General features: G+C 47.6%; 1 protein-coding gene across 3 annotated transcripts in view; it reads right to left on the reverse strand.

The window, feature by feature from the left end:
• Positions 1–569: 569 nt before the first annotated feature.
• LAMB1 (laminin subunit beta 1) overlaps positions 570–26,672 on the reverse strand; it is a 44,174-nt gene continuing 18,071 nt past the window's right edge. For all 3 annotated transcript variants that reach the window (XM_037390568.1, XM_037390569.1, XM_037390570.1), the window contains 19 exons: positions 26,324–26,451; positions 25,750–25,873; positions 25,003–25,207; positions 24,717–24,860; positions 24,389–24,620; positions 23,719–23,882; positions 22,996–23,220; positions 21,941–22,158; positions 21,753–21,849; positions 11,691–12,060; positions 9,806–9,990; positions 8,328–8,569; positions 6,066–6,269; positions 5,543–5,687; positions 4,565–4,772; positions 4,222–4,363; positions 3,240–3,416; positions 1,800–1,959; positions 570–1,013 (listed from right to left, as the gene is read on the reverse strand). In XM_037390568.1, the coding sequence (XP_037246465.1) occupies positions 877–1,013; positions 1,800–1,959; positions 3,240–3,416; positions 4,222–4,363; positions 4,565–4,772; positions 5,543–5,687; positions 6,066–6,269; positions 8,328–8,569; positions 9,806–9,990; positions 11,691–12,060; positions 21,753–21,849; positions 21,941–22,158; positions 22,996–23,220; positions 23,719–23,882; positions 24,389–24,620; positions 24,717–24,860; positions 25,003–25,207; positions 25,750–25,873; positions 26,324–26,451 (3,507 nt within the window). In that variant the 3' untranslated portion in view covers positions 570–876. The remainder of the gene's footprint in view (positions 1,014–1,799; positions 1,960–3,239; positions 3,417–4,221; positions 4,364–4,564; positions 4,773–5,542; positions 5,688–6,065; positions 6,270–8,327; positions 8,570–9,805; positions 9,991–11,690; positions 12,061–21,752; positions 21,850–21,940; positions 22,159–22,995; positions 23,221–23,718; positions 23,883–24,388; positions 24,621–24,716; positions 24,861–25,002; positions 25,208–25,749; positions 25,874–26,323; positions 26,452–26,672) is intronic.

A 26,672-nucleotide genomic window follows, 5' to 3' on the forward strand; every position in this document is an offset into this window, starting at 1 on the left:
GCATGTTGCAGTTTTGGATGCTAATTTGTGTCACTTAGCTGATGAATGTTGTAAATCGATTTGTGTAGTACTGTACAATTGTCTGAAGGTGCACTGTTCTACCAGTAACATTGAGCTTTAGTATGGTGAACTGGATGCTACTCTTGCACTTTGAAAAGAATCTTATTTGTGTTTTGTGAAGTCCAAGCTGTTCTTAGAAAGCTGCCTGTGTATGGCTCCTTAACTGATTCACATCAGATGCCCTGTCAATTTTTACAGTTCCTTTTCCAGAAAGCCTTGATCCTCCAAGCTTGGTTTATCACATAAATTTAGTGCTTGAAATGTAAACCACATCTGCTCCTTCAGTGCTGACCTCTGTTTCCACTTCACATATCAAGTGTTTCATAATCGGTGACATGAAACTAGTGTCAAGCCTAAATGGCCATCATGCAGAGGGTAAATAATCCTTTTTTTTGAGTACTGTGGTGTGAATGCTAGCTAACCACACAAGGATGTTACTTCATTCACTTGTAATTTTGTTTGGAGTGACAACGCTTTAGTTCACAGTAATGGGAGCCCTTATTTAGAGGTAATGTACTTGGAGCCAAGACTTTATTAGATCTCTAACCAGTTTAAAAACAAGACTTGCTAAAGGATTAATTGATGTGCTATTTCAGCTGCTGAAAATAGGAAGGAACTTCATGAGTCATACTAGGTACATACAGTGATACAAAAGTACTGTTTATTTCCAACATCAAAAAGTTACTTGTCTTTGGTTCTGTGACTTTAAAGTCAATATAAAACCTGTTCATTTTATCAGGTCTTAGCGTAATGCAAAAAAGAACTAGTATAATACTTGTAAAATCCATCCTGAACACAGGCATTTCCTGCTCCCATTTATAAGCAAGTGCTATAAACAGCAACCTTCTGGCTGATTGTCTGCAGGAGGGAGCGAACTGTCTCTTCCAGCTCTACCAACTGCTTAGCTTTGTCTTCCAGAACTTTTTGATTGTTTTCATATGTATTTTCCAAGTCTGTTGGCAAAGGAAGGGGAAAATCAATTTATTAGGGGTGTTTTAATGCAGTTAAATGTAAATAATCCATTATAATAATCATGGATAAACTACTATTAAAATTTATTTAGCAGAAGACAATCTGATTAGGAAAAAAAAAAAAGCAAAGGCTGGAATGGCACCTTTTTGATTCCTTAACACTGGGACGTAAAGCAACAAGGAAGTAATTTTCCATGAATGCAAATCCAGAAGTATACTTTGATTCACGTTGAAAATAACTGTCATTCTCTGCTTTATGGTGGCTTTTACAGAACAGTGAAATGTTTTGGCTTGTTACGGTTAAGACTATTCAGTGAGTCACTGTAACTGTGCGGGAGCAGCTAAGGGGAAGAATGAGTTCCTGGCCTGGCAAAACCAGAAGGAAAACCTAGCTCCCTTCCTGGTAGCTGTGGGCAGATTGCCCCCTCCTGTTTCAATCAACTTTGTCAATAGTGAAGGTTAAATTACTGTAAACTGGAACTGACATATCCTAATTACCTTTTGTTTTAATAGCTTTCCGGGGGGTGGAGTATTGTTTGAAGATGGTGGTCTTGCTTGAAAGAGTGAGTCCTCCTCCTCAGCATAATAGTTATGTTCTTTCCCTGTTCCTAAGCCTAATAGTTATGTTCTTTCCCTGGAGCGGTGATAGGTGCCATACCAGAAGTCTGCATCTCACTTGTAAGTTTCAGGCTTTTTTATAGAAATCTTTGATTGGAAAGACCAGTAAGAATAAGGAAAGCCCGTCAGACCTCAGTAACGAAGAATTACCTTTGAGCAGCTGGAGTTTGTTGTTTGCTTGAGTCAACAGGGCTTTAGCTTCATCCTGCAACGTGCCAGCTCTCCTCCTAGCATCAGCCGACTCTTCTGTCTTCTTTGCAATGAGGTCTTCCACGGTTTTGTACTTGTCACTCAGCTCGGTATTGAGGACCTGTTTTTCCAGACCCAAGCACAAGATGGAGCTCACTCAAAAGACAATACCGGGGTTTGCATTTCCTCCCTCTGCCCTTAGTAATCCGGGTGTAAAGAGAGTCTACCTTAGCTCAGTTAACAAAAAGCAGAAACAGTGTTAGGGTATTTCCTACTTTTAATATTAAAAGACTTTAAGAGTTAGGGTGAAGACACATCAGTTCCCCTTTGTCAGATCTGTGGCTGTTTCATGGCTTTAATGCTGACACTTGGCAAGGATTTATGGGATTCAGTCACCCAATTCTGTAACTACCACGCCATAGCTCCTAGTACAGCTGGAAAGCTGCACGTGGTAAGGAACTGGCAGTGCTTCTGGCTGAGTGCTTGCAGCTGGGGAGGAATACCCTCGTTACCCTTTCAGTAATGAGAACAGCTGCCTAGTCTGTGTAGGTGAAGGTGCTGGAGAAGTCACGAGGGGTGGTTTCTCAGCTGTGCTTTTCCCTGTGAGGTTATGATGAAGTCATATGACCCAAATGAATTCAACCAATAAGTAAGTTAACAAGCTGCGGCAGTCCTGCAAGTCTCTTGTGTTTACTTGACAGCCACCTGCAATACTACTTAAGTGTTCAGAACTAATTGATTTGATGGTTAATACATCTCTCCCGGCAGAGGATGCCTCTCTGGAGACTGGTGGGTTAACTATAGACAAGAGACAGGAGCAATGAAACTTCCTTTGGTAGATCTGTCAATTGTTTAGTTAATGAGCATTCTTTTGCTATTACTAAGGTGTGTAGCAGACAGTGGGAGCAACAACATATGGTCACAGAGCAAGTTTGGGGTCTCTGATATTTAGAAATTACTTTGGTTTTATGTTGAGCTAAGAGTTTTTGTCACTTGATTCTATATATGCCAAATTCCAGGTTGTTTGTCTTGAACCCGTCATTGTCATGGAACCGTAAATGACAATGGGGAAAAACAATTACCAGTACTCCTGTGACAGACAGATTCATTTCTGTCCCTTAGCTTTACTATGAAAGGCTGACAGTGTGACAGCATGACTGGTTTCCTGCAGCTTATTTTAGAACCTGAAAACTTGCCAATACTTCTTCCTCTCTGTACCTGGTAGCAAAGTAAGTGAAAAGCAGCTGTCTTTGGTAAATGCATTAAATGCTTTTTTTGTTATTGTTCTCAGTACTTGACCAATAAATTAAATGGATGACAAATATCACCAATGTTCCTTTAGGCAAACCCAGGGTGAGAGTTTTGTTGGCTTTCTCTTAACCATTTTCCTGAGCTTCTCACCTTTTTAACTTCTTCAGCATTTTGTTTTGCAGTAATAATTTTTTCTTCTATATTGTCCACATTCTTTGAATTTGTAGCAGCCTTTTTCGTAAGGTCTTCAACACTCATCCCTAACTCAACCAAACGTGAGCTAGCATTCTTCAGTGTTTCTTCAGATGCTGCATTTTCAGATTCAATCTAACAGAAAGAAGTAGGAGAATTACACTTTCAAAAGACACAGAATGTAATAATACTAAACTTTCAGAATAAGCCCTGATCAACTAATTACAGCAGCAGGTCTCATGTAAAAAACAGTGATTTAGTTTTGCTACAACTGGCCAGTTGCTGTCAGGGTCCATATAGAGCTGCAAAAGCATTAAGGAACACTGTTAAAAAGTACTTGACTGTATTACACATGCAAGAGTTGCCTAATCCACAGGCAAAACTTCAGGCACGTGACTCCATCGTGTAATAATGGACTTGTGAAGCTGCTTATCTCTAAGCTGCCCAAGCCTCATGGGTATAGACAGCACTATGGTCCCACAAGGGCTTTGAGATAGAGTCTGAAAATAGATTATCTGACAAGACTACAGCAATTAGCACTTTCATTCAGCATTTCCTTGTTTTAGTCTCACGCTGCAGCGGTAGAGGACACTGATAGCATGGCTACACTAATGTGCTACCACTGTGGTTGACATGTATGACTTTCCAGGGATCCTGGCACACCTACTGTACTAGAGAGCCACAGCCCTGCTCATTTAACTTCAGTGGTACAGGATATGGGGTGAGAAAAGCTTGGGTTTTTTTAAGAGCAAATGGTCCCCCAGCATCTGTCACATTAACTCAAAAGTTGATGTGAAGGCAGGAATGGTTTAGATTCATATTAAGTGCAGTCTTTGATTTGCAGTACCCAAGAGCCTTCCCTAGACAGGCTTACGTCAGTACCTAAGTTATCAGACTGGTGCTGTTGCTGTATCTTAAGAAAGAGTTAGGAAGAACTCACTGAGGTCAGCAGGTCTTGAGTTCCTTTAATATCTTCATCAGCTTGTTTGATGGCTTTTTCAGCTGCATTTTGAGCTTTTTCAGCTTCTTCCAGTGCTGCTTTCACCATGTCTGCAGTGACTTTAATATCTGCTGCACCTTTGCTGTGGACCAAAACTATGTTAATGCTATTTAAAACGTTTTTACTTTGGAATTGGAAAAAGAACTAGTCATACACTGCAAAGGGCCATTTTTGCCCCCGAGTGAAGGAATGAGAATCTACATCAGGGAAAGTAAAACTCTGCATGTTCTGATACAACGAAATGAAAGTGTTGTTCAGGCTCTTGGTGAGTAGGGTTGCATACCTTGCTTTTTTAGCTTCCTCCAGCAGCATTTCTGCTCTGGCAATATCTCCAGCGCTCTGCTGCAGAATGACCTCAACATCAGAAAGGCTTTCTACACGTGCACGAATATCTTCTGTCAGGGCTTGCAGCTGCTGGGGAGTGCTTGGCATCTCCATGTTCAGCACTTCATTAGCCACTGCCTCGATGCTGTCCAGGTCAGCACTGTCTTCTAGTAGATGGACACAAATGACAAAGATGTGAGTAAAAGCCTCCCTCTGTCAAGTCTCAGTACTCAAATTCTTGTCCAGCTTCTCCTTTAAGAAAGAAAATAATGGGAAAACTCCCTCCCCCAGACTTACAGAAAATCTAAGTGTTAAAACTGCATCCTTAGGGTGAAACTCGCCTGTCAAGAGAGGCCCAGCAGGCACGTAGGCCCTGCTGGCACAGCTCTCTTGGAAGCCATATGAAGATCTTGGTGATTAGCTACACCATGCTGGGGAGGGGGGGTGGGGGATGGGGATGCGAGCCTGCAGGAAACTAAGCCAACAGCTGCACATAAATGTGTTTGTGCTAACAGTATACTCAGTCTTGTGCAAACAGGGAAGGAATGGGTTTGCCGTGCTGCCGCTTGCTAGTGAACTAGGCCCTCGTTTAACCTGTGCCTGCTTTCTTACTAAGAGATAAACCCACTTTCTGACTTTCCTCCACTTTCACAGTACTTTGTCTTTCCAGCCAGAACTTACGAACATGCTTGGCAACTACAGCAGTACAACAGCCTCAGCCGAAATGAACACAAGAACATGGCACAGTTTGCTCTCACTTTCCTATTGTCTTCATTTTCTCTTGTTTCCAGATTTCATCATACGCACTAAGTCTGGCTGAAAAGGGCAGGGGGGATGGACAACACAGCTATTGCATTTACCCTTTAGACGATGATTCAGAGATACAGATAGTTTTTCACAAACCCAGAGTTAAAATATTTAAATATAAGGTTTTTACGCATTAGGAAGTCTCTAATCTGTTTAATAAGATTTCTCAGATCTTCGTTGCTTCTGTCCACTTGTTCTTTTGTAGCATTGGTTTTGAGCAAAACTGCTTGTGCATTGTGTTTTGCTTCATCAGCTCTCTGTTTCGCCTCAGAAACCTAAAGAGAGGAAAATGGAGGGCTTGACTGCATATTCGCCTATGCTTCAAGGCCTGTTTTAAAAAAGAAACTATCGGTGGGAGTCAGAATGGTAATGAGAAATGCTTTTCCTCGTAAAACTCACAGAACACTTCTAAAAGCTGGCTGTGATCCACACCACCAATGCTAGTTCAAACAATTCGGGTTAATGTTTAGTTATCCATGAAGGTTCACTTTATCAAGCTCCCTTTCTGAGGATCTTTACAAGCATGATGAAGTTACGCAATTGAAAAGAAGTATTTTGAAGTAAGCCAGGCACATACTTTGTCAATTAGCGTCTAAACTTGTGTTACAACTCAAAGATTTTTTCAGTATCTAGCAATTGATTTGGCATATTACCATTCTGGAGAGCTGCTCAACTTCTGCTAAGGCGCTGAGGATGTCTCTGTCAAAATCCATGGCTTTCTGCCAGGCATTGTGAGCTACGGTCACCAGCCCATCGCAGCCAGGTCCTCCACACTTCTTCTTCCCTTCGTCTGTTCGACAGTTCAAACCACCACACTCTGACTCGGCACAAGAGGCTCCCGTGGGAGTGCCACATGTCTGCAGAGACATCAGACAAAGGAAACGGTCACAGCTTTATTTCCATTGCTGAGCTGCGAGGGGGGTGGAGTAGGACGCTGCTCGACCACAACAGAAACGCGATGTTTCTGCCCCTCGCAGTAGCATCCCAAGTACCCCAAGGGAAGGAAGCTGAAGTAGAGCTGCAAGCTGGAGGTGGGTTCTGCAGCAGGTCTGTACCAGCATGACTTCAGTCTTTCTTCTCTGTCCCCTGCACCTTCCTGTGTTTAACTTGGTTACAAATAGGCAGCTCCCTGCTGCTGAAGGAGCTAGAAGTCGAGGGAAGCCTTGCTGTGCCTTCATCGACTTTCTTCTTTCACTGGGAACTGCCTTTAAGCTTTAGTTTCAAGCTGGAAGCTGCTACCGTCTGTATGCCTTTTGTTTGCAGTCAGTCTTCTCTACTGTTGGAGACAAAACTGGCCATCCCTAGAAGCTATTTTATAAAGAAGAAAGTGTTTGGTGCAGAGTAGTGTCTTTTCCTTTACTCTAATGCCCTGGAAATGAAATAGAAGCTGAAATGCTCCAAGTTGAACAGGAATTTTTTTTTATCTCCTTTAAAAAGCTGTCCCGTTCCCTTCCACCAAATGTTTGCTCTGATTCCATCTTTTCAGAACACTTTCCAGTTTTTGAATTGTTATCAAGGATGTGTTTCATAGAAAACACATGTGGGAACACATATGTGTTTCCACAGAAACAACCCTGAACTTGTTTCAAGGTTGACATTTTTAGAAGAAAAAAAAAAAAGCAAAACTATTGCAATCAGCAACATTGTGTTGAGAATTGTCCACTACTTGGGCAACTGTTTGGCAATGAAACCACACAGTTGTTTTAGCCAGAAGGAAAACTGGGAAATTCCCCATTCTTGTGAGATTCTTTTCCCTTCCTCCCCCTACCCTTTTGCCAAATGATAGTCACTCACTGACATACTTTGCAGCCGGGAAAACCTAGGGGCTGTGCCAAGTTAGCTGCAGCTGCCTCCTGTGAAGTGTAAATGAGTCCCTCTTACCTGTTTGGCATGCAACCCAGCAGCAGCTGGAAAGCAGAAACATTGGGTTGGTGGTTGTTTTTTTTTTGGTGTCCCATGATTCCACCTCCAAGCAACTGGGTGTTTATGGCCTTGATAAACATCTAGCCAAGATTTTCAGTCCTCAAGAACAGTTAGGCAGGAATGTTGGGGAAGGGAAGCTAAACAAAAAGATGTCTCTCTCTTCCCTCCAGAGAAAAAAGGAGGGCTGGGGGAGTAGGGAGGGATGACAGTCAGTTGTAAAGGACAGGGGACAATCCTCTGACACAGGCCTGGCCTGCCCAGGAGAGTTAATGAGCAGTCCCCTGCAGCAGCCTTCATGCTGCCTTCATGCCGGCTTGTTCTGAATGCAGCTGGCCGACTTCAAAGTGAAACTAAGGGAACACCCAGCCTCTCCCAAGAAAAAGCCACCCTTGATCATATTTACAGATGAACAGGCAGCTTCAACAGAGAAAATGCCCTTTTGACTCCAGCTCCATGTAAGTTCGGCTTTGTCTCAAGCACGAGGACAGCAGCGTGATGCCAAGGAGGGCGGCCCGCTGGTGCGGGCAGAAGCGCTGCCTGGCTGGGCGCTGCCCAGGCGTAGCATGTGCCCTACAGAGCTGCAAAAAGGAAGAGAGGCACCTGGACAGAGCAAGCACGTGAACTGAGGACAGCCTTAACAGGATGGCGCTCCGTCCAGCAGACTCGCTACACTTCCCTGCATGTGGGAGCTCTGCCCACAGCAAAGGGTGTTGTGTTAGAGCAGGGGCCGTTTAAAAATGAGTGCTCTGTTGGGGCTGGGAGGGGTAGGAGGGAGACCAACATGCAGGGCTGGTGCTTGAAAGCCAACAGGTCTCGGAGCTCACTGATGAATACCCCCTGTCACCCAAGAAACATGGGTTTTTCACGAACAAACTGCATATCTCCTCACACTGTTGAGCCCTCAACAGTTCCTCCCCACCCAGTGCTTTGTCACAAACCCAACTTCATTTTTGCTACAGGTTTTATACCACCAGCGATTCTCAGCCGCGTACCTTCTCAGCTGCTTCGGAGAGATCCAGGCTCTGCAGCTTGCCTGCAAGTTCATCCAGGAGGCGTGACTGCTCCTCCTGCTTAGCCTTGAACTGGGCCTCCTTCTCATTGATTAAGTCTTCCACTTCCCGCCGGGTCCGTGCCGACAGCTCCACGGCGCTATCAGGGTGAACAGTGGAGGCATTGACCCGCTCCTCTGCCTCCAAGGACATCTGGAAATACTTAGTGATACTGTCCAAGGCTCCTGCAGAAATCAGATGGAGCTGCTCAAAAATCTATTGAGTAACCCAAAGTTATTTATGTTACGGAGGTTGGCAGATGACACATCGAGGTTAGTGATACGAGTATCAAGTTAAATGAAACGCTAGCCTTTGCAGCTGTATTCAGCACCATTGCAAGGATGACAGAATTTGCCCTGTTGGGGGGGGGGGGGTTGGGGAAGTTGGGTTGGTGGTTTTTTTTTTGCATGGTTGACAGTGGGTCAAGTTTGCTGAATTTTGAATTTAAGCCTTTCTCTGACCCTAACGACTGAATTCCGCTTGCCCCGAGGCCAAAAGGAGATCTGGCCTTTTAGGTTTACAGGGCAACAGTCCATTATCTAAGGATTCACTTATCCCATTAGTTCTTAGGGTTTGCCCTGGGATGTCTGGCTTATGGAGTCACTGCTTGGAAACTGGTCAGAGCTTTCCCAAGAAACAACTGCTTGATGAGAAATGCTGATTTACGGAACTGTTAGTTTGGGACATCTCCTGGAGAGGCCTTGAGCGGGTGTGAGGGACCCCACGGGGGTGGCCACACTCTGCACCTCAGGGCAGATCTCTGCAGAATGCCACCAGTTGGGGACTCCTCTGTTCTACATCCTACGTGCCTTGCTCTGTGAAATCACACTTTTACTGGAAACTCAGGCTTTAAACTTCTCAGGAAATGTAAAATAAAATAAAATCTTTTGTCTCAAGCTGGAATGAAGTCAGTCGTCAAAATTTCTCAAGAATTCTGTGACATTCCTGTTTCTCCAGAAAATTTTGTTTCTTGGCACATTTCAGTGTGCCAAGGGGCATGCAAAGCTTGGGTAGCTCAGAAGAACTGGGCCCTTATGGTGTCCTCTTAGTCACAAAGACCCAGGTAGTTTTTTCAACCAGAAACAACAGTTTAACAGACTGGGGAGAGCAAAGGAGATCTCCAGGTGTATCTTGGAATCCGCTGCACTTTCTGCTGTTGTGTCTCATCTAAACAAGAGACTTTAAGACAACTCTGTGCCCCAAGAACTTGACCTGGCTTTGCAATGCGCAGAGGGAGGGAAAGTGAGGGGGCAAAGCAACATTCCTGCTGCCTCAGCAGTTCTGTTAATGCACAGAAAGAAGGCGCCCTCCTAGGAACTGTGTTTTATTACAAGTTAGAAGAGTAATCTGCCATTTAAAACCATGCACTAATTAAATCTTTGGCCACCCCACTGCTTTCTCCCCCTCCCTGTGACACTTACCCCGAACATCGGAGATCTTGATGAACTCTAGCTGTTCTGCAAGTTCTTTCACGACATGGTCTAGGCTTTTGGCATCCGTCTCCAGTGTGTTCAGGTCAGTGTCTGTGCTATTGCTCTTCACTGCTAAGGCTGACAGGTTTTCTTCTATGTCAGCTATCTTAACTGTAACGTCTGCTGTCAGCTTTCTGTAAAACAGAGGCATGGGACTCAACAGCGGGAGGAGGAAGGGTTGTAAGCCTCGGTGCTTCACTTCACTGAAGAGTGGTGGTTAGAGCCATGCCGAGCTTCTCCCACGGCACGACCTGTCCTCCCTCTGTGGAGCTGCGAGTGATTTGTAACAACATGCCTACCTAGAATACTGTTTTGTTTCCTTTATCACACAAAACTACTTTTTAATCTACAGCACGTTTATAAACTCAAAGCACCAAATTGCTCAGAAAACAGCTGCTTTGTGTAAGATTAACTGGAGGCAGATTCCAGAGGACTGGTGTAATGCTTTTGTATCACGGCAACTGCATAGGTCAGAGTTGACTACTATGATCCATACATAATTTGCTTCCCATCCCACACAGTTACAAATGCAGTTTTGATTACTACGAGCTCATGGGACAGATCTGAACTTCAGGAAGCAGGGCGGGGGGGAGCCTTAGTTTTAACACAATGGATTCTTTTAACTTGTCTGTAAAGATCCCTCCTCACCAGCCGTTTCTCTAGGGCTATGATGGAAAACCTCCTGCCCTCAGCATGCAGCATAGCCTCAGCGAGCCACAGAGCAGGCTTTAGCTAATGGGATAACCCTAAAAGGAAAAGCAAGCGTATGATGTTACACGTCAATGCTGATGTGGAACTAGGCATAGGAAGCTATTCCCATCCATGGCGATTCCACCAAACCCAGTGTTTCCTCATTCTGAAAGAATCAGGCAGTATTTAAACTCCATGATCAATTTACAGTGCTCTCAATAGCCCAGCAGCCTGCTGTTTTCCAGGAGTCCTCCAAAGCCCATTACTTCTATGCAGCCAGAGTAAAGCAAGAACAGATACGTATATACACATACCTTAGAGCAGCTGAGGAGCTGCTTTTTCCCTGTCTGACACGCTCAGTACACACAGAGCTCAAATGCAGCAGCAGCCCCCAGCTCTCCAGCTGGAGGGAGGGAGCTGCAGGGCACAAGCACATCCCTAATTGGGACATTTGTGCTTTAATCCTCGCCCCTCTGCTTTGTGCAGTCTCCTTTACAATGCACAAGCCAGTGCGAGCAGTTGCACACAGGGCTAGAAAGCATCTGTAATCCTACTTGATGTTAAACTGCCCCATCTCCAAAAGCACAAACTACTACCTTTTGTATGCTTAGCCCTAAAACAAAATACAAGGCTCATACCCTGAGAAAAATGGAAGCAATCCTTGTTATAAAGCTGACGCTTCCCCCCACACGTTCGGAGTGCAGAAAGGAGCCCAAGTTTCCAACTCATCAGCTACACAGGGAAATCCAGGAATTTAATCTCTCCCCTCTTCATTCGCTCACATAATAGCAGTGTTTGTCCTTTGCCCCAGGGGAGCGCAAGGCAAGCATGAGTGGCTCTGCGGTAATTAGCTGCCTGGTGCCAGTGGGAGCGGGACAACCCCTGCCCAGAGCGTGGCAGCTGCACTGCTCCCACCTTCCCCAGCCTGGTTTCTGCTCACAGGATGGATGCCCACTGCTGGTGCTGAGCATGGCAAGGTGCTCCGCCAGCCCCAGGAGCTGCAGCATACCTTGCCCAGCTGGACGAATGGAGCTGGGGTGTCAGCCCAGCGTGGGGACAGCAGTCACTCAAGTAAATCCCAGCTCACTGGCACTCCCACTCCCTCCCACACTAGACTTACCCACATAACTGCGACTGTACTCACTCTGCTTCCTCGAAGAGATTCCCAATGTTGTTCAGGGGCTCAGCAGCTGGATTTTGAGTGATGATGGTTTTGATTTCACTGAGCTTCTCCTCCAGGGTGTTGAGTGTCTGCTGGTATGGGCCAGTGACTCCTGTGATTTTGAGGGCGTTAGCCCTATCCAGGAACTGCTGGGTTCTATTAGACAGCTCGCTGATGATCACATCCCAGAGGGCGAAGCACTGGTGGCATGGCAGGCAGCTGGGGAAGAAGCCCGAGTAGCCCCGGGAGCACTTGTCGCAGCGTGGCCCTTCCACCCCTTCGTTGCAGATGCACTGCCCGGTGGCACGGTCACACTGCGGGGTCTGGATGCCATGAGGGTTGCAGTCACACGCTGGAAGGAGAAAAAGACACGAGTGAAGGCTATGGGGAGGGAAATTACAGTGATTGGCAGGGAGAAAAAGAATCGGTTACAATGAAGTGGTGAAATGAGTATAGCCGCGGTCTGTGTCTGCATTATAAAAAGCTAATTATGGGTAAGTCTGCTTGGGTACAGGGGAAGCGGGGCTGAGTATGGAAGGGGAGTAAGAGGCAGGGAAATAACTCTAGGGGAGACCAGGATTTGCTTATCTCAGAAACAGGCACAATAACAGAGTAAGGACGGATGCTTCTTGCGGTGTTTGGATGTCAGTTGGATACCAGCTGAAGACAAAGATCCCAGTTTCACTCCTACAATGAAAAGTAAGTAGAGCAAGGCTTTCCAGACAGGAAAAGAAACAACAGGCAGGCACATAACAGAGAGTTTAAGAGCAAAACATGACTGAAATGGGAAAAGCAAACAGGAACAACCATTTACTGTCTCCTCCCGCACAGCAGTAGAGGTCAACCGAGGAATCCAGCAGATCAAAACCCAACGACCTTCCCCTGCACCTCCCACAGCCAGCCAGCACAATAAAAGGAGATAGCTGATTACACAGCATTAAGTGGTGGAGCTCCCTACCACAAGACACTGTGGGGACTAAGAGTTCAGGTGGCTTCAAAGAAGAACATGACAAATTTATGGAGGAACAGCCCTCGAGCTTTTCTGTGCAGAGGTACAGGACCTGGCTCAGGACATGCTCCAGCCACAGATGGTGGGAAAACATTCACAACATGCATCAAGGAGCCTGGCACTGAGCTGCCATTCTGGGTATACAGAAAATGGGACAAAAAAATCGGGCAGTGAAAAGTGGAACAGAACAAAGAATGTGGTCATGGGCAGCCCTGTCTAAGAGACAAAAGAGAAATCTCTGACACGGGTGCTATTGACCAAGAGCCTAACCACTGTCACTATCAAGTGGGAATAAGGACGAATAATAAACATATGTTTTGTTTTAATTAATTCACGCTTTGAGCACCAAATCAGGAGTTAGTATTCACACCTTCCTCGAACTGAATTTCATTCTTATTTTATTTCTGTAACCATGATCACCTACCTACCTTTATATGCCAGTCAGGTAAGACCCAGGAGCTCCAGGTGGCTGCCAAATTGGAGCGATAAGGTTTGGGCAACACCCCTTTTTAACAAGCTTTTAGAATAAAGCTGCTCTTCTTTGGTACTAACCCACCATGAAGAGAAGTTACTCAATTAACTTACTGACGCACGGTCATTTCTAAAAGCAGACACACTTTGTACACAGTAACGCTAGCTAGAGAAGCATTTCCATGCAGTGGGGCTGCCACTGGACCTCCTCTCCTCCTCAGTCATGCAGGCAACAGCAGCAAAGGAAATTACCAACCTGCAAAGCTTTTCATAAAGGGATGGCATCAAAGAAAAAAAGAGAGGGCTTGAGAGTATGCAGGTCATCTACCTATCGTAGTGGCAGAGTACACCTGAAGCAGGACAAGCACATGTTCCTTGAACAGGAAAAGGACTGCAATACCTGATAAAAGCCTTTGCTCACACATCCATTTACCAGGCATCCTTGAAGGAAGTTAATGGCTCAAAAAGGTCCATAAATCAATTCACAAACCCCAAGCACATGCCCCCTTGAAAAAAAAAAAGGGCAAAACACAAAGCCGTTTCAAGAGCGTACATTGTTTGCTTCAATGCCAAAACACAGTGGTGGTCTTGGGTTCAAAAATTACACAAAGAGCCTCGGCAGAACAAATCGCTCCTCAACAAAACGACTTTCTTGTACAATGTGAATATGATAGGCAAGAGACAAAAATAACTTCTGCTGCCTGCACAATTGAGCAAAATGGTCCTTTGTTCTTGGAATCATACCCTGACACAAGAGATTGTTTTTACTTTACATCGCAAGTGCTTAAGTAGTCGACTAGCCATGGAATATGTTCCCTGCAGGCAAACTGTTGAGTTCCTGTTTGAAGGTCAGTTAACCCTTCTGTCAGCTAATAAGGCCCTCAGTATAATGATGAATTGTCCAAATTCCTCTGCATAGAAAGAGGCTAAATGGCCTGTGGTTTTTCTCAAAGATCCTGAGATCTGATCAAGTTACATGAATACTTGCTGCTGGCAAATCAGATCACTATATTTACTTGCGGATTTAAAAAGCTTAAAGTGAAAAAAAAACCCCATGTTGGTAATTCTACTCCTGAATACCTGCATGTTCAGGAAAGGCAGATGACATGACTTTAGTAGCATTTACATGGTAATGTGGATTCCAAAATCTCTGGAGGCAGAAAACGCTGGGAAAGGGAAGAGGACAATTTAAGTACTAACTCATTTGCAAAGTGAAAACCCAAACTCCACAGCTGCCTTTGGGAGATGACAAAGAACAAAGTAGTAATTTATTCTAAATGCAGCACAACATTTGGAAGAATCATCACATTTCTAGAATTCTACAAAACTTCCAAGCTGAGCTTTGTGGGACTCATGAGAAAATCATCCAAGGCAGCTAGAAACATTACTGTGGGTTATTTCTCCATTTTAGAGTTCTCTACCAAGACCAGAAGCAGGCGACACTGGCTCTGCATTACCTCAGTAGTGAGAATCCAACGCATATAAACCGGCTTGCAAAAGTGCTGGTTTCACACTTGCTTTTTCTTTTCTTCATTATCTTCCCAAGTCATTAGCTGTGTGCAGGACCACACCAGCTTTCAAGCCAAAAGGTAAAACAGAAGATAACTTTATCTCTACTTTTAAGTAAACCCACATAGTTTAAAGGAAAAAAAGAAAAAGCCTCCCTCAGTACTGGAATAAGACTCTAGTCAATTTTAGTTTCTTTCCAGTTTGAAAATTTCAGAGGCATTTCTACATGTTGGTGGTATGGTCTCTCTAGCTACAGCCCTTGGACAATTCCTGGCTATGGCACTAACTGAACCATTTGTTAAATTCTCACAAAAGCATCACTGCTCCTCTTACAGCTCACACCCTGCAAGCAAACCTTTCATCTCACAAATGACACACGCATGTCAGTGATCTTCTTTTTTAAAGTCCAGATGACCTCAGCCAAGCACTTTGACGACAGATGATTGAAACCACCTCTGTTCCTCGCTACAGTCAGTCCTGAGTACTTTTATCAGAAGCTGGGGCCCAATTTCTGAACACCGCGTTAATAATTACATTAAGCTAGCCAAAACCCCACAGACACTGCCTTCCAAAGTCATGTGGAACAGGACCTCCACCATCTCCAACACCTCTAGCGGATGAGTCCTGCACCCTGTTTTACACCCCAGCTATTTTACACCCCAGCATGGAGCACATCCAAGGCCATTGCAGAGAACATCTTCCCTTTACAGCACGGTGGGGATCAAACCCTCCACTGACTTCAGCTGTGGCCAGTCCTCGGGAGGAGAAAAGCAAGCCCGGGCCAAGACCACACAAAGCCTTCTAGGTAGCAGGGAATGGCTGGAACACCGTGGGCCACCAGCCAAATAGCTCAGTGCACAGGTTTCAGCTCTTTGCCTCATGCGACGCCTGCCTATCAAGCACCCACTGGCTTCAGTCTCCGTGAGATTTCAGGGCACGACTTCATCCTAAAAGCGGCAAACAAGCAACTTTATTCTAAAGGGACAAAAGCACAGTGGCAATGGCAGGATCCACGTGAAAGGAAAGGAGGACCTCCTAGCTGGCACAAACCGGAAAAGTCTAGCACAGGATTGGCAAATAGCTCATGGAAGAATAACCGAGTTACACATCCATCATTCATGATGGTGGGCGCACACCCAACAAAAGGATTTACACGATGTTTGATTATCACCGCCAACAAATTGGGATGTGAAAACAGGAGACGCCTCGATTCCTATCACTCGCTAGAAACAGAGTGAACACCGTGCTCTGCGGAATGTTCCAGCACATCATACCCAACATCATCTTTGTGAAGACTATGCCAGCATCACTTCTAGCCACAGTAACACTTCCTTCATTAACGTCCAACTCTTCCACGGCCACCACGAGTCAACTCCCATGCAGTCCAGTGCTAATGATGCTCTCTGTTATGGCAGTTTTGCTTCTGATATACTCAAACAACCTAACTGAAACACAGTCTATAAAGTATTGCTCAGCTCTGGAGGTTTCGGCTCTAACCAGCACACTCACAAGTCTGATATAACACCCGAGTAGCTATACCACATCTGATTTTAGCATGTCTGGTTAATCCAACTCTGTTTTTCCAAGAAGAACAAGAAACACACAGGCACATCTAGAGATGCAGACATGTTTCAGATATTACGCAGAGGCTAGCGATGGCTTTATACTCCACTTAAAGTGTACGTGGAACTGGGAAAGACGCAATGTCCTGTAAGCTCCTTTTAAATGCTTTGCCTATGCTTACATGACTAGGAATTGGGAATACACAGATGTTGAGTTTACCGTGAGATATTTAGATGCCTTAACAGGTTTGAGTTGGAAATGGCCTTCAGGACCAATGGTTGGTAACTCTCCCTTCATGCAGAGGGGGGATGGACCAAGGCTGAGGTAGAGGGCTGCAAGTTAATATAGACAAGGCTGCTTGCTGTGAAGATCAGTGTTGGACAGGGCTCAAATCTGTCCCCAGGTAAGAAGAGCAGGACATTGCAGTACCTCTCATAGAAAATATAGCGGAGGAAAAGTCTTTTGTAATGAATGGCCAAAGATCTGAGGGTTTTCAAAGGAGCATTTACCAAATTAAACAATAGGGTTCTGTTTTGAAATGTCATTTTGGAACTGGGTATATTGTTTTCTTTAATTGTTTAACTCAATCAGACGTTCTTCTGTGGCATACTCCGACTGAAATGAAATCACATTTTTGACAGGAACATTTTCTAGCCAAATTCTTCAGTCAGGATCTGCTAATTATCAGCTTACGAGTATAAAAGATTGTAGCCACATCTGTTCACAAATGCCCATGCACATATGTACATGCACACACAGACTATCCATGGGTAATTTTATGCCACCTTGATCAATGCATTTCTCTTTCTGTATTTTTTTCCTGATCTTAAAGATAAAAGTAACACTCGTAAATATTTATTGAATGTAATCTTGTGGAAACCTAAGGGGAGAAATCCCATAGAAGTAAATGACTAGCTCGAGTGGTTTGCTTTATGCTTACAAGGATCTATGAACCGCTTCATCTTTCACTTACTCTGACAGCTCTGCTACCTTTCCCTCTGGTTCTGAATATTTAGAACTCACTTCCATTTAAACGACTGTAAATTTAGTATGTGGCATATTTGCATATCACTTAATTTTAGCTAAGGCGTGTCACAGCAGTTGCTAGTACAGCCGAGATGATATAATGGGTACTAAAAGGGCTGTATGAAGATCGGCCTCAGTGTTTAATGCCTTATTGCAGGATGCTAGGAACGAGCAAGTGCCATACATCATCCTACACAGAACACAGATCATTTTTGCAGAAATACTTTCTTTCCTGCTTGAGATCAGGGATGGAGAGCATCAAATGTTTAACTCCTCCGCAGCAAAAAAACAAAGGGTTTGTTCAAACATGATTTCCTGGCATCATTTCCCAGTGGTAGTGAGGCACTATGATGAGGAAACCATTCACAAGGTTGAAAGTTTTGCAAGGCTAGCAAATTTCTTCTGAATAATCAGCTATTGATTCAAATTACCCTGTAAGCATGTTGCTAACTCCTCAGTGTTACAACTTTCAGTACACCAGGTAAGGTAAGATCCCAGCCTAGAATTACTAGAGCTGTGCTGCATTTTAACATGCTAGCAGACCTTGCCAAAAGGGCAATTTTCTGGAAACAATCAATGTACGTTACAATATTTTAAAACCACAGGTCAACTGAAATTATGAAATTCATGGCGAAAATTCTGTTTTCTTTAGTGTAGAATTAGTCTGGCTTCCTTTAGACACTTAGCAGAGAAGGAAAAGAAGTATCTGCTAATCTTACCCTCTGCAACATAAATACCTCCTACAAAATCAGCCTACGTGACAGACCCAGGTGTTACATTAAGACCATGAAGCCTATTCTTAAATGGCAATGGGGTAATTTTCAGTGAACAGATGTTTTGGCATCAGGTACAAAACAAAGTCTAAAAACTGAAAAAAACAATTTCCTGCCAATGTCTGAAATGAGTATTTGATAAAAACCATCATTTCACCCCCACCCCCGTTTCATTTCAATTAAATTCTGATTTTTACAATAGGGCTTGATACTCAAGTCAGACACAAACATATTGACACAGGTATGCTTCTTGTAAAGGGGATATAGCAATACAACTTAACCTTCAATCTCATACAGTACCTTTTACTAACTTGCACTCTGTTTGTTCAATTAACTAAAAATTATATTAAAAATGGTGATTACTAATGATAGTAAAATTGTTGTCTCCTTTATATTACATGAAACACAAACTTCAAGTATCTGCTGTGCAAGGGCATTGTTGGAGCTGCCATCTGCAGCCACACGGTACCTCAGCCTTCCCTGGAGCCTCCTGCCAGCAATGTGCTTTGCAGGCTGAAGCCAGCACAGAGCTCAGCATGCCGAGTCCTGCACTTTGGTTGCCAGGCTTTGGAAAAGGTCCAGCAGACGCCTGGGAGACTCAAGTTTGATGAAATTTGTAATCCTATTATTTACTACCCTAGCAAGGATTTTTATGCACACGCACATGTTCACGTGCAGGCTCGCGCAGAGCTGCATAGCTCTGAAGCAATGCCCGGAGAAGACCTGCAAAGGGGCTGCCACTGTCCCCCCGTCCCCCCGCCCAGGCAGATGACACTCACAGCACAGCTCCTGCTCACTAATTCTCGTAGGAACCTGCACGAGTCTGAGGCTGTGGCCCTGTCCTCTACACCCGTCCCGTGCTTGTTTCATGCATTATGTTAAATTAAATGAGTAACTGCTGTGCTTTCGCAAAGCATGGGGGAAGCAGTCTCCAAAGTCCCAGTCCTATAGTCTCTGCAGTGTGTAATCCCCAATGGACATCTGTGGGTGGCAGGAGGTACCGAGGGGTCAAGACGCTGCCCAAACGTAGGCACCCACCTTAGCTTGTCCCAGCGGTTTGGTCCACGTGTGATCTTGTTCATGCATGCAGAGAGGACGCGCAGAGAGGAAACATCAGGTGATGCTTTCTCTCCCCTCCAGGGAGCACAGACTGCAAATCAAAGCACCCAAACCAGGTGCAAAACCTGCCTCCCCCAGCTTTTGCTTCACCATCTCTGATCTTACGAAGATCACAGAAACAAGTCACAGGCAGCAGCCAGCAATGGTCACTACCATTGATGGGGAAGGCAGCAGCGTTCCCTGGATTCTGGTTTGCAGCAGAGTGTGCTGGGACCCCGGGGCCACATCCACAGCTTGGTGCTGCTGTGAGTGCCTGGGAACATGTTGGGGGCTGCAGCCCCCAGCCTGTCCTAGATGGGCTATTTTGTACATCTCCACACAGCTGTGTCTACAGGTTATTTGCAGGCACTTGTGTTCACATGACCTCACTTCTTTTTTTTTAGTAATTAAAAAATTTGTAAAGCGTGTGAAATCAATTCAGGCAGCACAGCCCCCATTTCTCAGCAGGAACTCATGTCTTTTGGTGCCAGCAGCCTGAAGACCTCTTGTAAAGAGATCACATATCACTGTCACTTGAGCGATTCACCCTGTGATTACCAACCCTGAGCAGAAGACACTTGCCCCAGCCAGTGAAGGATCCCACCCTGGAGTGGTCAGGATTGACATCCACACCTCCACATCAGCTCGGCGCCCACAGCAAAAACACCGTCCATACTCACGCGGTTCAGAGCTCTTGCCATTCCCCATCCAGACTGGTTCGTAGTTCCTTCCCCAACGCAACACAAATGTGGCCATATTGGCTGCCTGGGCCAGCACGAGCACGCCGCCAAGGGCAGGTGGCAACCACCATGGCCAGGAGCCCAGGTGTCCCCCTACAGCTGGAGCAGACATATTTGTGATGAATCCCCACCTCAGTTCCAGCTTCACCTTGGCTGCAGGCCACAGTTCAGCGATTTTCCAGGGGCACTGCTCTGCAACTCCTTAAACGGCACAGCTTTCCAGTGTGCCTGCAAACTGCCCACCACTAAGAGCTGTCACCTGCCCACACGGCGGCTGCACATCTGCCAGCCTTAGCATCACCGCTCTGCTCGCCAGGACTAAATGCGGGCTGAGAAATCGCTTTTCTCCCTGCGGAGGAAGGATGGGAGACGGGGCAGGAGACACTGACCCCACCATGCCAAGGAGACTCGGCAGTGCTGTGGGGCTGGATGTGCTCCATGAGCGAGTGCATGCCTGAAGCCCGTCTGGAGCATCACACCACAGGCTGCCATAGCTCAGCTCTGGGCACCAGCTCTCCCCACCTGCCACAGAGACTTCATGTTGGATGCAATCCTGAAGAAAAGTCTGCATTTCTACTCCTGTGAGTCTCCAGTGTCACTTGGGGGCAGTAAGTGCAACGAGCTAGAAGGAGAGCATAGAGCTTACATGGTAAAACCAGGCCCTGAATAATATCCTCTCTTTACTTCAGAAAGATTAAAGAGCAGGTTTTCACATGCTCAAAAGGCAGCAGAAACTCCATGACACAAGAAGTGCTGGTACGCTGCAAAATCCTGCTGATAAGGTATGCAGATGGACTCCATCAATAAACCCTGATGGCGACAGCTGATACCAAGACACAATCCTTGCCCTGGAGCCAGCAGGGTCAGTGCCCTCCACCACACCAGAATACACACAGCCTCCTCAAAAGGCTGCCTCTCCCCCGAGAAACCCAGTATGTACTCAGGAGCTGGGACAATCCCCCAGTCCTTTCATCTGCTGCATTAACCAAGTAGCTGTGACCTGCCTATCTCGTTAGATAATGGGCTTTAAGGTATCTCTATTGTAAGGGATTTATTAAAGACCACAGCAAGCACATTCCTCCCCGCAGGAAAAAAATACCTTAATCTACTGCAAACCCTCCTGGCAAAGGCTCCTATTTGAACAGATCAGAGATACAAGTTTGTTCTGGTCTGGACAGTGTTTGAAGTTTCTTTTCCAGCTAACGAACAGACTTGTTTATAACAAAAGGACAGAGAGCATCCAGTTTTCTAAACAAGCGACTTCATGGTGCTCAGTTTTGTGGCATGTAGCTATGGCTAACGCACTGCATGGTCTCTGCTTGCTCCTTTATTTTAGTCTGAGATATAAGGACAGTCTCCCTACTAAATCAAAAACCTTATTTCTTCAGGCTCAGTCTCCCTATCAAGAGGCAAAAGAGCAGTCACCTTCCACTACGTACAATCCAAAGGCAAAGGAAACTGGTTTCCAGACCAATTCTCGAACCCAAACACTTTCAGCATGTTTTCTTACCACAGCAGCTTACCTTACGGCACTGCAACCTCATGGTTAAAGAAGAGCTATTTTCTAAACAGAGAAGTTTTGTTTCTAAATAAGGGTCCTACAAGAAATAAAGTAAACCACAAGCCCCAGGCCAGGCTCCTGACGCGACTCCCGTCCCCGGAGGCAGCACAACCCCGGGGACAGGGCCCCCCCCCACCTTCCTCCCTCATTTCCAAGGCTCATACGGGCATGGGCAGGGGTCACCGGGGGGGCTGCTCCTGGCACCGGGGTGTCCCGGCGCACCAGGGGGTGATGGCACACCCAACCACCCGGTCCTTTCAAAAGGAGCAGGAGAAGCAGGCACTGGGGACTCACCTCGGCACTCCACACCTGGGTCACCCCAGAAGAGCTCCTGGCACTCCCGGCAGGTCCGGCCTCCAAAGCCCGGCATACACTGGCACTGCCCCGTGAACTGCCAAAAGGAACCCCAAGAGGAGACGTGAGCAGCCCGGCCGCCCGGAGCACGGGCCAAGCTGGCGGAGCGTGCCCCCCGCTCCCCTCACCTCGTTGCAGGCGGGTCCGAGGGAGCGCGCGGGGTCGCAGCCGCAGGGCTCACAGCCGGCGCCGCTGGCCAGCCTCCACGTGTGCGGGGCACAGCGGTCGCAGGTCTGCCCCACCACGCTGGGGAGGCACCGGCACTGCCCCGTGGCCGCCTCGCACCGGCAGCTCTCCGAGCCCTCGCAGTCCTCCCGGATGGTGCCCAGGTAGTTGCAGACGCACTCTGTGAGGGAAAGAGCACGGCGCCTCGCTGTCAGCCTGCCCCCCGTCACCAGGCTGCCCGGAGCCCACATTCAGTTCATTCTCCAGAGTCCCCAGAGGTGTGGGCAGATGCTGGCACATCCCAATGCCTGTGGCCAGGCCGGGCCAGCCCGTGGCTGACCCAACTCCCAGGACCATACAAGAGCTCTTCTCCCATCCCAGGCTGGCCACCCCTGCAGCTTCTGCCCCAGCACACAGCAGGTGCCAGGAGTCCCTCGTCCAAGCAGCCCAGCCTTCCCTCTGCTCTCCTCTCCCCGCTCTGTATGCGACAAAGTCCACGCCTGCCAGCTCCGGTCGGCTGGCTACAGCAGCAGACCTGCGCGGGGTGGCCGATGGCGTGCCAAGCAGAGCCGAGCTCCGCTCTCCCCCCAGCAGCCCGTCTCCCTGCCGGGCTGTGCCTGGTGCCACAGGAGGTGGCTCTGCCTCCCCGCCGCCTGGCTCGGCTCCTCACCTCGGCCCTTGCTCCCCCTGCCCAGCCACATCTGCAGGGACGCGGGTGCATGCAAAAGCCAAACCCTCACCCCGCCACCCTCACCTCTGGGGAAAGGGATACACAAAGACTGCTAACAAGAGGGCAAGAAACCCCCCTCCCACATAAGCCTCATCCTTTCAGCACATGTAAATGTTGTCCCTGCTCTCCCTGTCAAATGTAAAGGACTCCCCGCCTGGCCAGGCACCAGCTCCAGCTGCAGGTAATGAGGTTTCCCCTCCGCCCCAAACACTCCCAGGTGAGACAACGCAGGCAGCTGCTGCCCCACCACACAGCTGGCGGGGGCTGCGGCCGCGCCTCCCCACTCACTTCTGCAGTCCTGCTGCAGGGCGCTCCCGTAATAGCCCTGTTTGCAGAGGTGGCAGTTTGCACCCTCCGTGTGATACAGGCACTTCACGCACGTTCCCGTCCTCTTGTCGCAAGACTCCGGGTCTGTGGTGTCGATGTTGTTGTTGCACTGGCATGGCTGGCAGGAGCCGCCAACCTCGTCGGGACTCCCAAAGAAGCCAGACGCACATTCATCACATCGACTGCCTGTTTGAACAAACAGGCACGGTGGGAATTGCCATCATGGCTCGCTAGTGCGCGGCCCCACAGACGGCAAGACTGAGGCAAGACAAAAAAGGCTGTTAAGGGGTGGGGAGTGTTAATCAGATCATGCTCGAAGCAACAGAGGCAGCGCTCTGTGAGACCGCGGTAGCTTGGCGCAGCATGGATGGTACCGCCTAGGGCACCGAGGTACAGTGCTGCAGCCCAGCTGCCAGCACACTTGTCCCCTCAGTTCCATCGCTGTCCTTCCCATCCATCTCTGCTGACCACTGGTCACCCCTTGCCACGCTGGCGGAGATGAGGTTCACGGCCGGCATCACCTGCACAAGCTGCCCAGCCCTGGTACCTTCCAACTGCTGCCAACCTCCAGCAGCAACACACCGACACTGGCACTGTGGTCGCAACCAACAATCCATACGAACACAGCCCTTCTCACCAGGAGGTTCAACCCACCCAGCCCCCCTCCACACACCCACCAAGTACCTATGTATCCCACACTGCAGACGCACACGACTTGCAGCGTGACTGGATCCTGGTAGCAGCCGCTGGCAAACTGGCGTCCGCTCTCGGGGCCGTCAGGGCACGGGCAGGGGCGGCAGTGGTCACCTGAGCCCAGGATGGGGTCTCCATAGTAGCCAGCCTGGCACCTATGCGGTGGGGTACATGGCATGCAGGGGACCACAGGCAAACAGACCGCAGCCTTGACGTAGCTATACTCTGGGTTTCAACCATTGTGAAGAACCAAAGGGTGAAAAAATATCCTTATGGCTCTCTCACGCCGCTCACACTCCAAGCAGCTGTGCCCATAGAAGCAAATTTGTCTGGTTTATGCCAGTGTAAGAGCAGGAGACCCAAGGCAGATGCCTCTCAGGAGGCTGCAATGGAGAAAGCCTTTCTGAAGCCCTGGGATCCTGCAACGTGCTCCCGGCCACCTGGGCAGGCGCTGCTGGGAAGTGCAAGCTGGTGGGCAGGGAAGAGGGGGTTCCCCGCTTGCATCCTCCTCTAGGACCACCAGCACTGCTCTGGCTCCAGGGGTCCAGGGACTTTCCATGGCTTCACACCCGCCTGAGCACCAGTACCAGAGGGAAGCAGCTGCTGTGCCCATCCTCTGCAGGGAAGGAGAGGGGCCAGGGAGGGGGCATGCACGCCATACCTCTCGCAGTTGTGCCCTGCCGTGTGGTCCCGGCAGCTCAGGCACTCTCCGGTGTAGGGGCTGCAGTCGTCAGCGTGACCATTGCAGTTGCAGGGCTGGCAGTTGGGGAAGCCCCAGAAGCCAGGCAGGCAGCGGTCACACTGCCGCCCGTACACCCCGGGGAAGCAGTGGCACTGGCCCGTCTCTGCATCACAGAAGGCGTTGTAAGAACCTCGGACCTGGCACTCACACGCTGCAAGGAGAGGGGGAGAGGGGTTGCGTTTCCACAGCAAGTCCTAAACACGGGGCCGCGGCCGCAGCACAGCCCGGAGCCAAGGGTTTAACGTACATCGGCATCCACTTGGCCCGAACCCAAAGGTGCCAGGGGCGCATCTGTTGCACTGTCTTCCAACAACATTGGGACGACACTGGCACTGTCCTCCGCTGGGATCGCACACCGAACTCAGGGAGCCCTGGGGGTCACACTGGCATGCTGAGCAGAGAAAAGCATCGGGAGGAGTGAGTACCGTGGCGCAGGACACGAACCAACTGCCCCATCTCACGCAAACCACTCTGCCTGCACGCGCTGCCCAGCTTCCAGGTGCAGGGTGCCCTACAAGTAGACAGTTACATACATAATGCGGTCTCGTGTAATAGCGCAGAAATGCTGAATATGATGTTCTTGCAGACATCAGTCATGGGAGTTTTCACAACACTCCTGCTGTTTTCCAGACACCGGTATCTTTGGAAAGTTTCCCAAGCGCTGTTCGTGACCACATCTTCACCTGAGCCTCCCACTGTGAATATGTCCAGTGATTTGCAGTATGGCATGAGAACAAGCTACAAAACAATTTTACAGTGACAGTGTCACTATTTATAAATAGTCTCTGCCAAAATTATGAAAATTCAGTATTATCCCATTTCCTATCACCCTTCATTGGCCAAAAAGCAAACAGCCAGACAGAATGTGGAAGGTAAATGACGGTATTTCTCTAGTTTTTTGTGGAATAGTTCTGGTATCTACCAAATTCTTACCAAATCTACCAAATTCTATCCATTCAAAAGAAAAAGGTTGATGCTGACATTCATGACATACATGGCACACATTATCCTCCCCGAAGAAACTACAGGCCATTGGAACTAGCTGCAGTTCTGTAAAATACAGCAAAAGCCTCTTAGCAAAAAAAAACCCCACATACTTTGAGACTGAAGAAACCTAAACTGTTTTATCTTGCTCAGTTAAAACCTGGCTTCAGCCATAAGCAACAACGTTGTAAAACATTACTTTAGATTTACACAGACTCATGCCAGAAGAGATGCAAACTTTCAGGCTTCTAAATACACTTGTACCCCAGAGCATCCCCAAAATAGTTTTTACTCACAGAGTCAATAAGCGTGTATGGGCTCTCCGTCTCTGTATCCACTGAGGAGTACTGGGGCAGCTCCAGGCGGATGGTGTAATTCAGCCCCTTCTCAAAGCAGACAGGCCGCGGGAAAATGACGTATCTAGATGAGGAACAGGAAACAATTCTTACTTCAAACATCCAGTGCCATAAAGCATTTCAGGTAGCCCTGCAAAGCAATCAAGATAATGGAAAAGAGGCCAAGACTGGGCAGAACAAAAGTTTGATGTGAAAGAAACAGTTTGGAGGCTTGTGCAAGTCATAACTGGAAAAGTTAATCCACTAGATAAAGAGCCATACCGATGTTCACTCACAGGCTGTGCAAACATTTCCCTCCCCTCTTTACTCGGCGAACAAAACAAATCAGAAAACAAGAATAAACTTAGAAGCTTTGAGTCTACAGATACCATGCTAAATATGTTTTTGTAATTCACTGGAAACGAAATTTCATCCCTTTTCATAAAGGCCACGGCAAACTGGAAGCGTGATGTTACTCTGTCCTGATTGTTTTGTAGATGTTTTTTCTCCTTTTGTCCCATCCAGTTATACTGACCTGGAGCCAGGTGACAGCGAGACGACCTGATTATCATCATCAGGAACTGTATTGCCACACCGGCTACCCGTAGGAATCTTCCCTGGGCGTGAGACGCTGATCACAGCTTTTTCCCACTGATCTGGCAACTGGGGGGGAAAAAAGGCCGATCAGCATCAAGGAACGGCCATAAGCTCCCAGGAGCATCCAGAGCTCAGGCCAGCAGGAAATGCATGAGCACAGACAGGGTGGTCTCTGCGCTTCAGAGAGGAGGGGCTGCGGCCCCAGCATCAATGGGGCATCGACTGGCTGAAGGTTCGGGCTGAGACAAGACAAGGCAAGTGCCCCTGGGCATCCTCCAGCACAACAG

The sequence above is a fragment of the Falco rusticolus genome, chromosome 5 (genome assembly GCF_015220075.1).
Source record: "Falco rusticolus isolate bFalRus1 chromosome 5, bFalRus1.pri, whole genome shotgun sequence".
Classification (NCBI taxonomy): domain Eukaryota; kingdom Metazoa; phylum Chordata; class Aves; order Falconiformes; family Falconidae; genus Falco; species Falco rusticolus.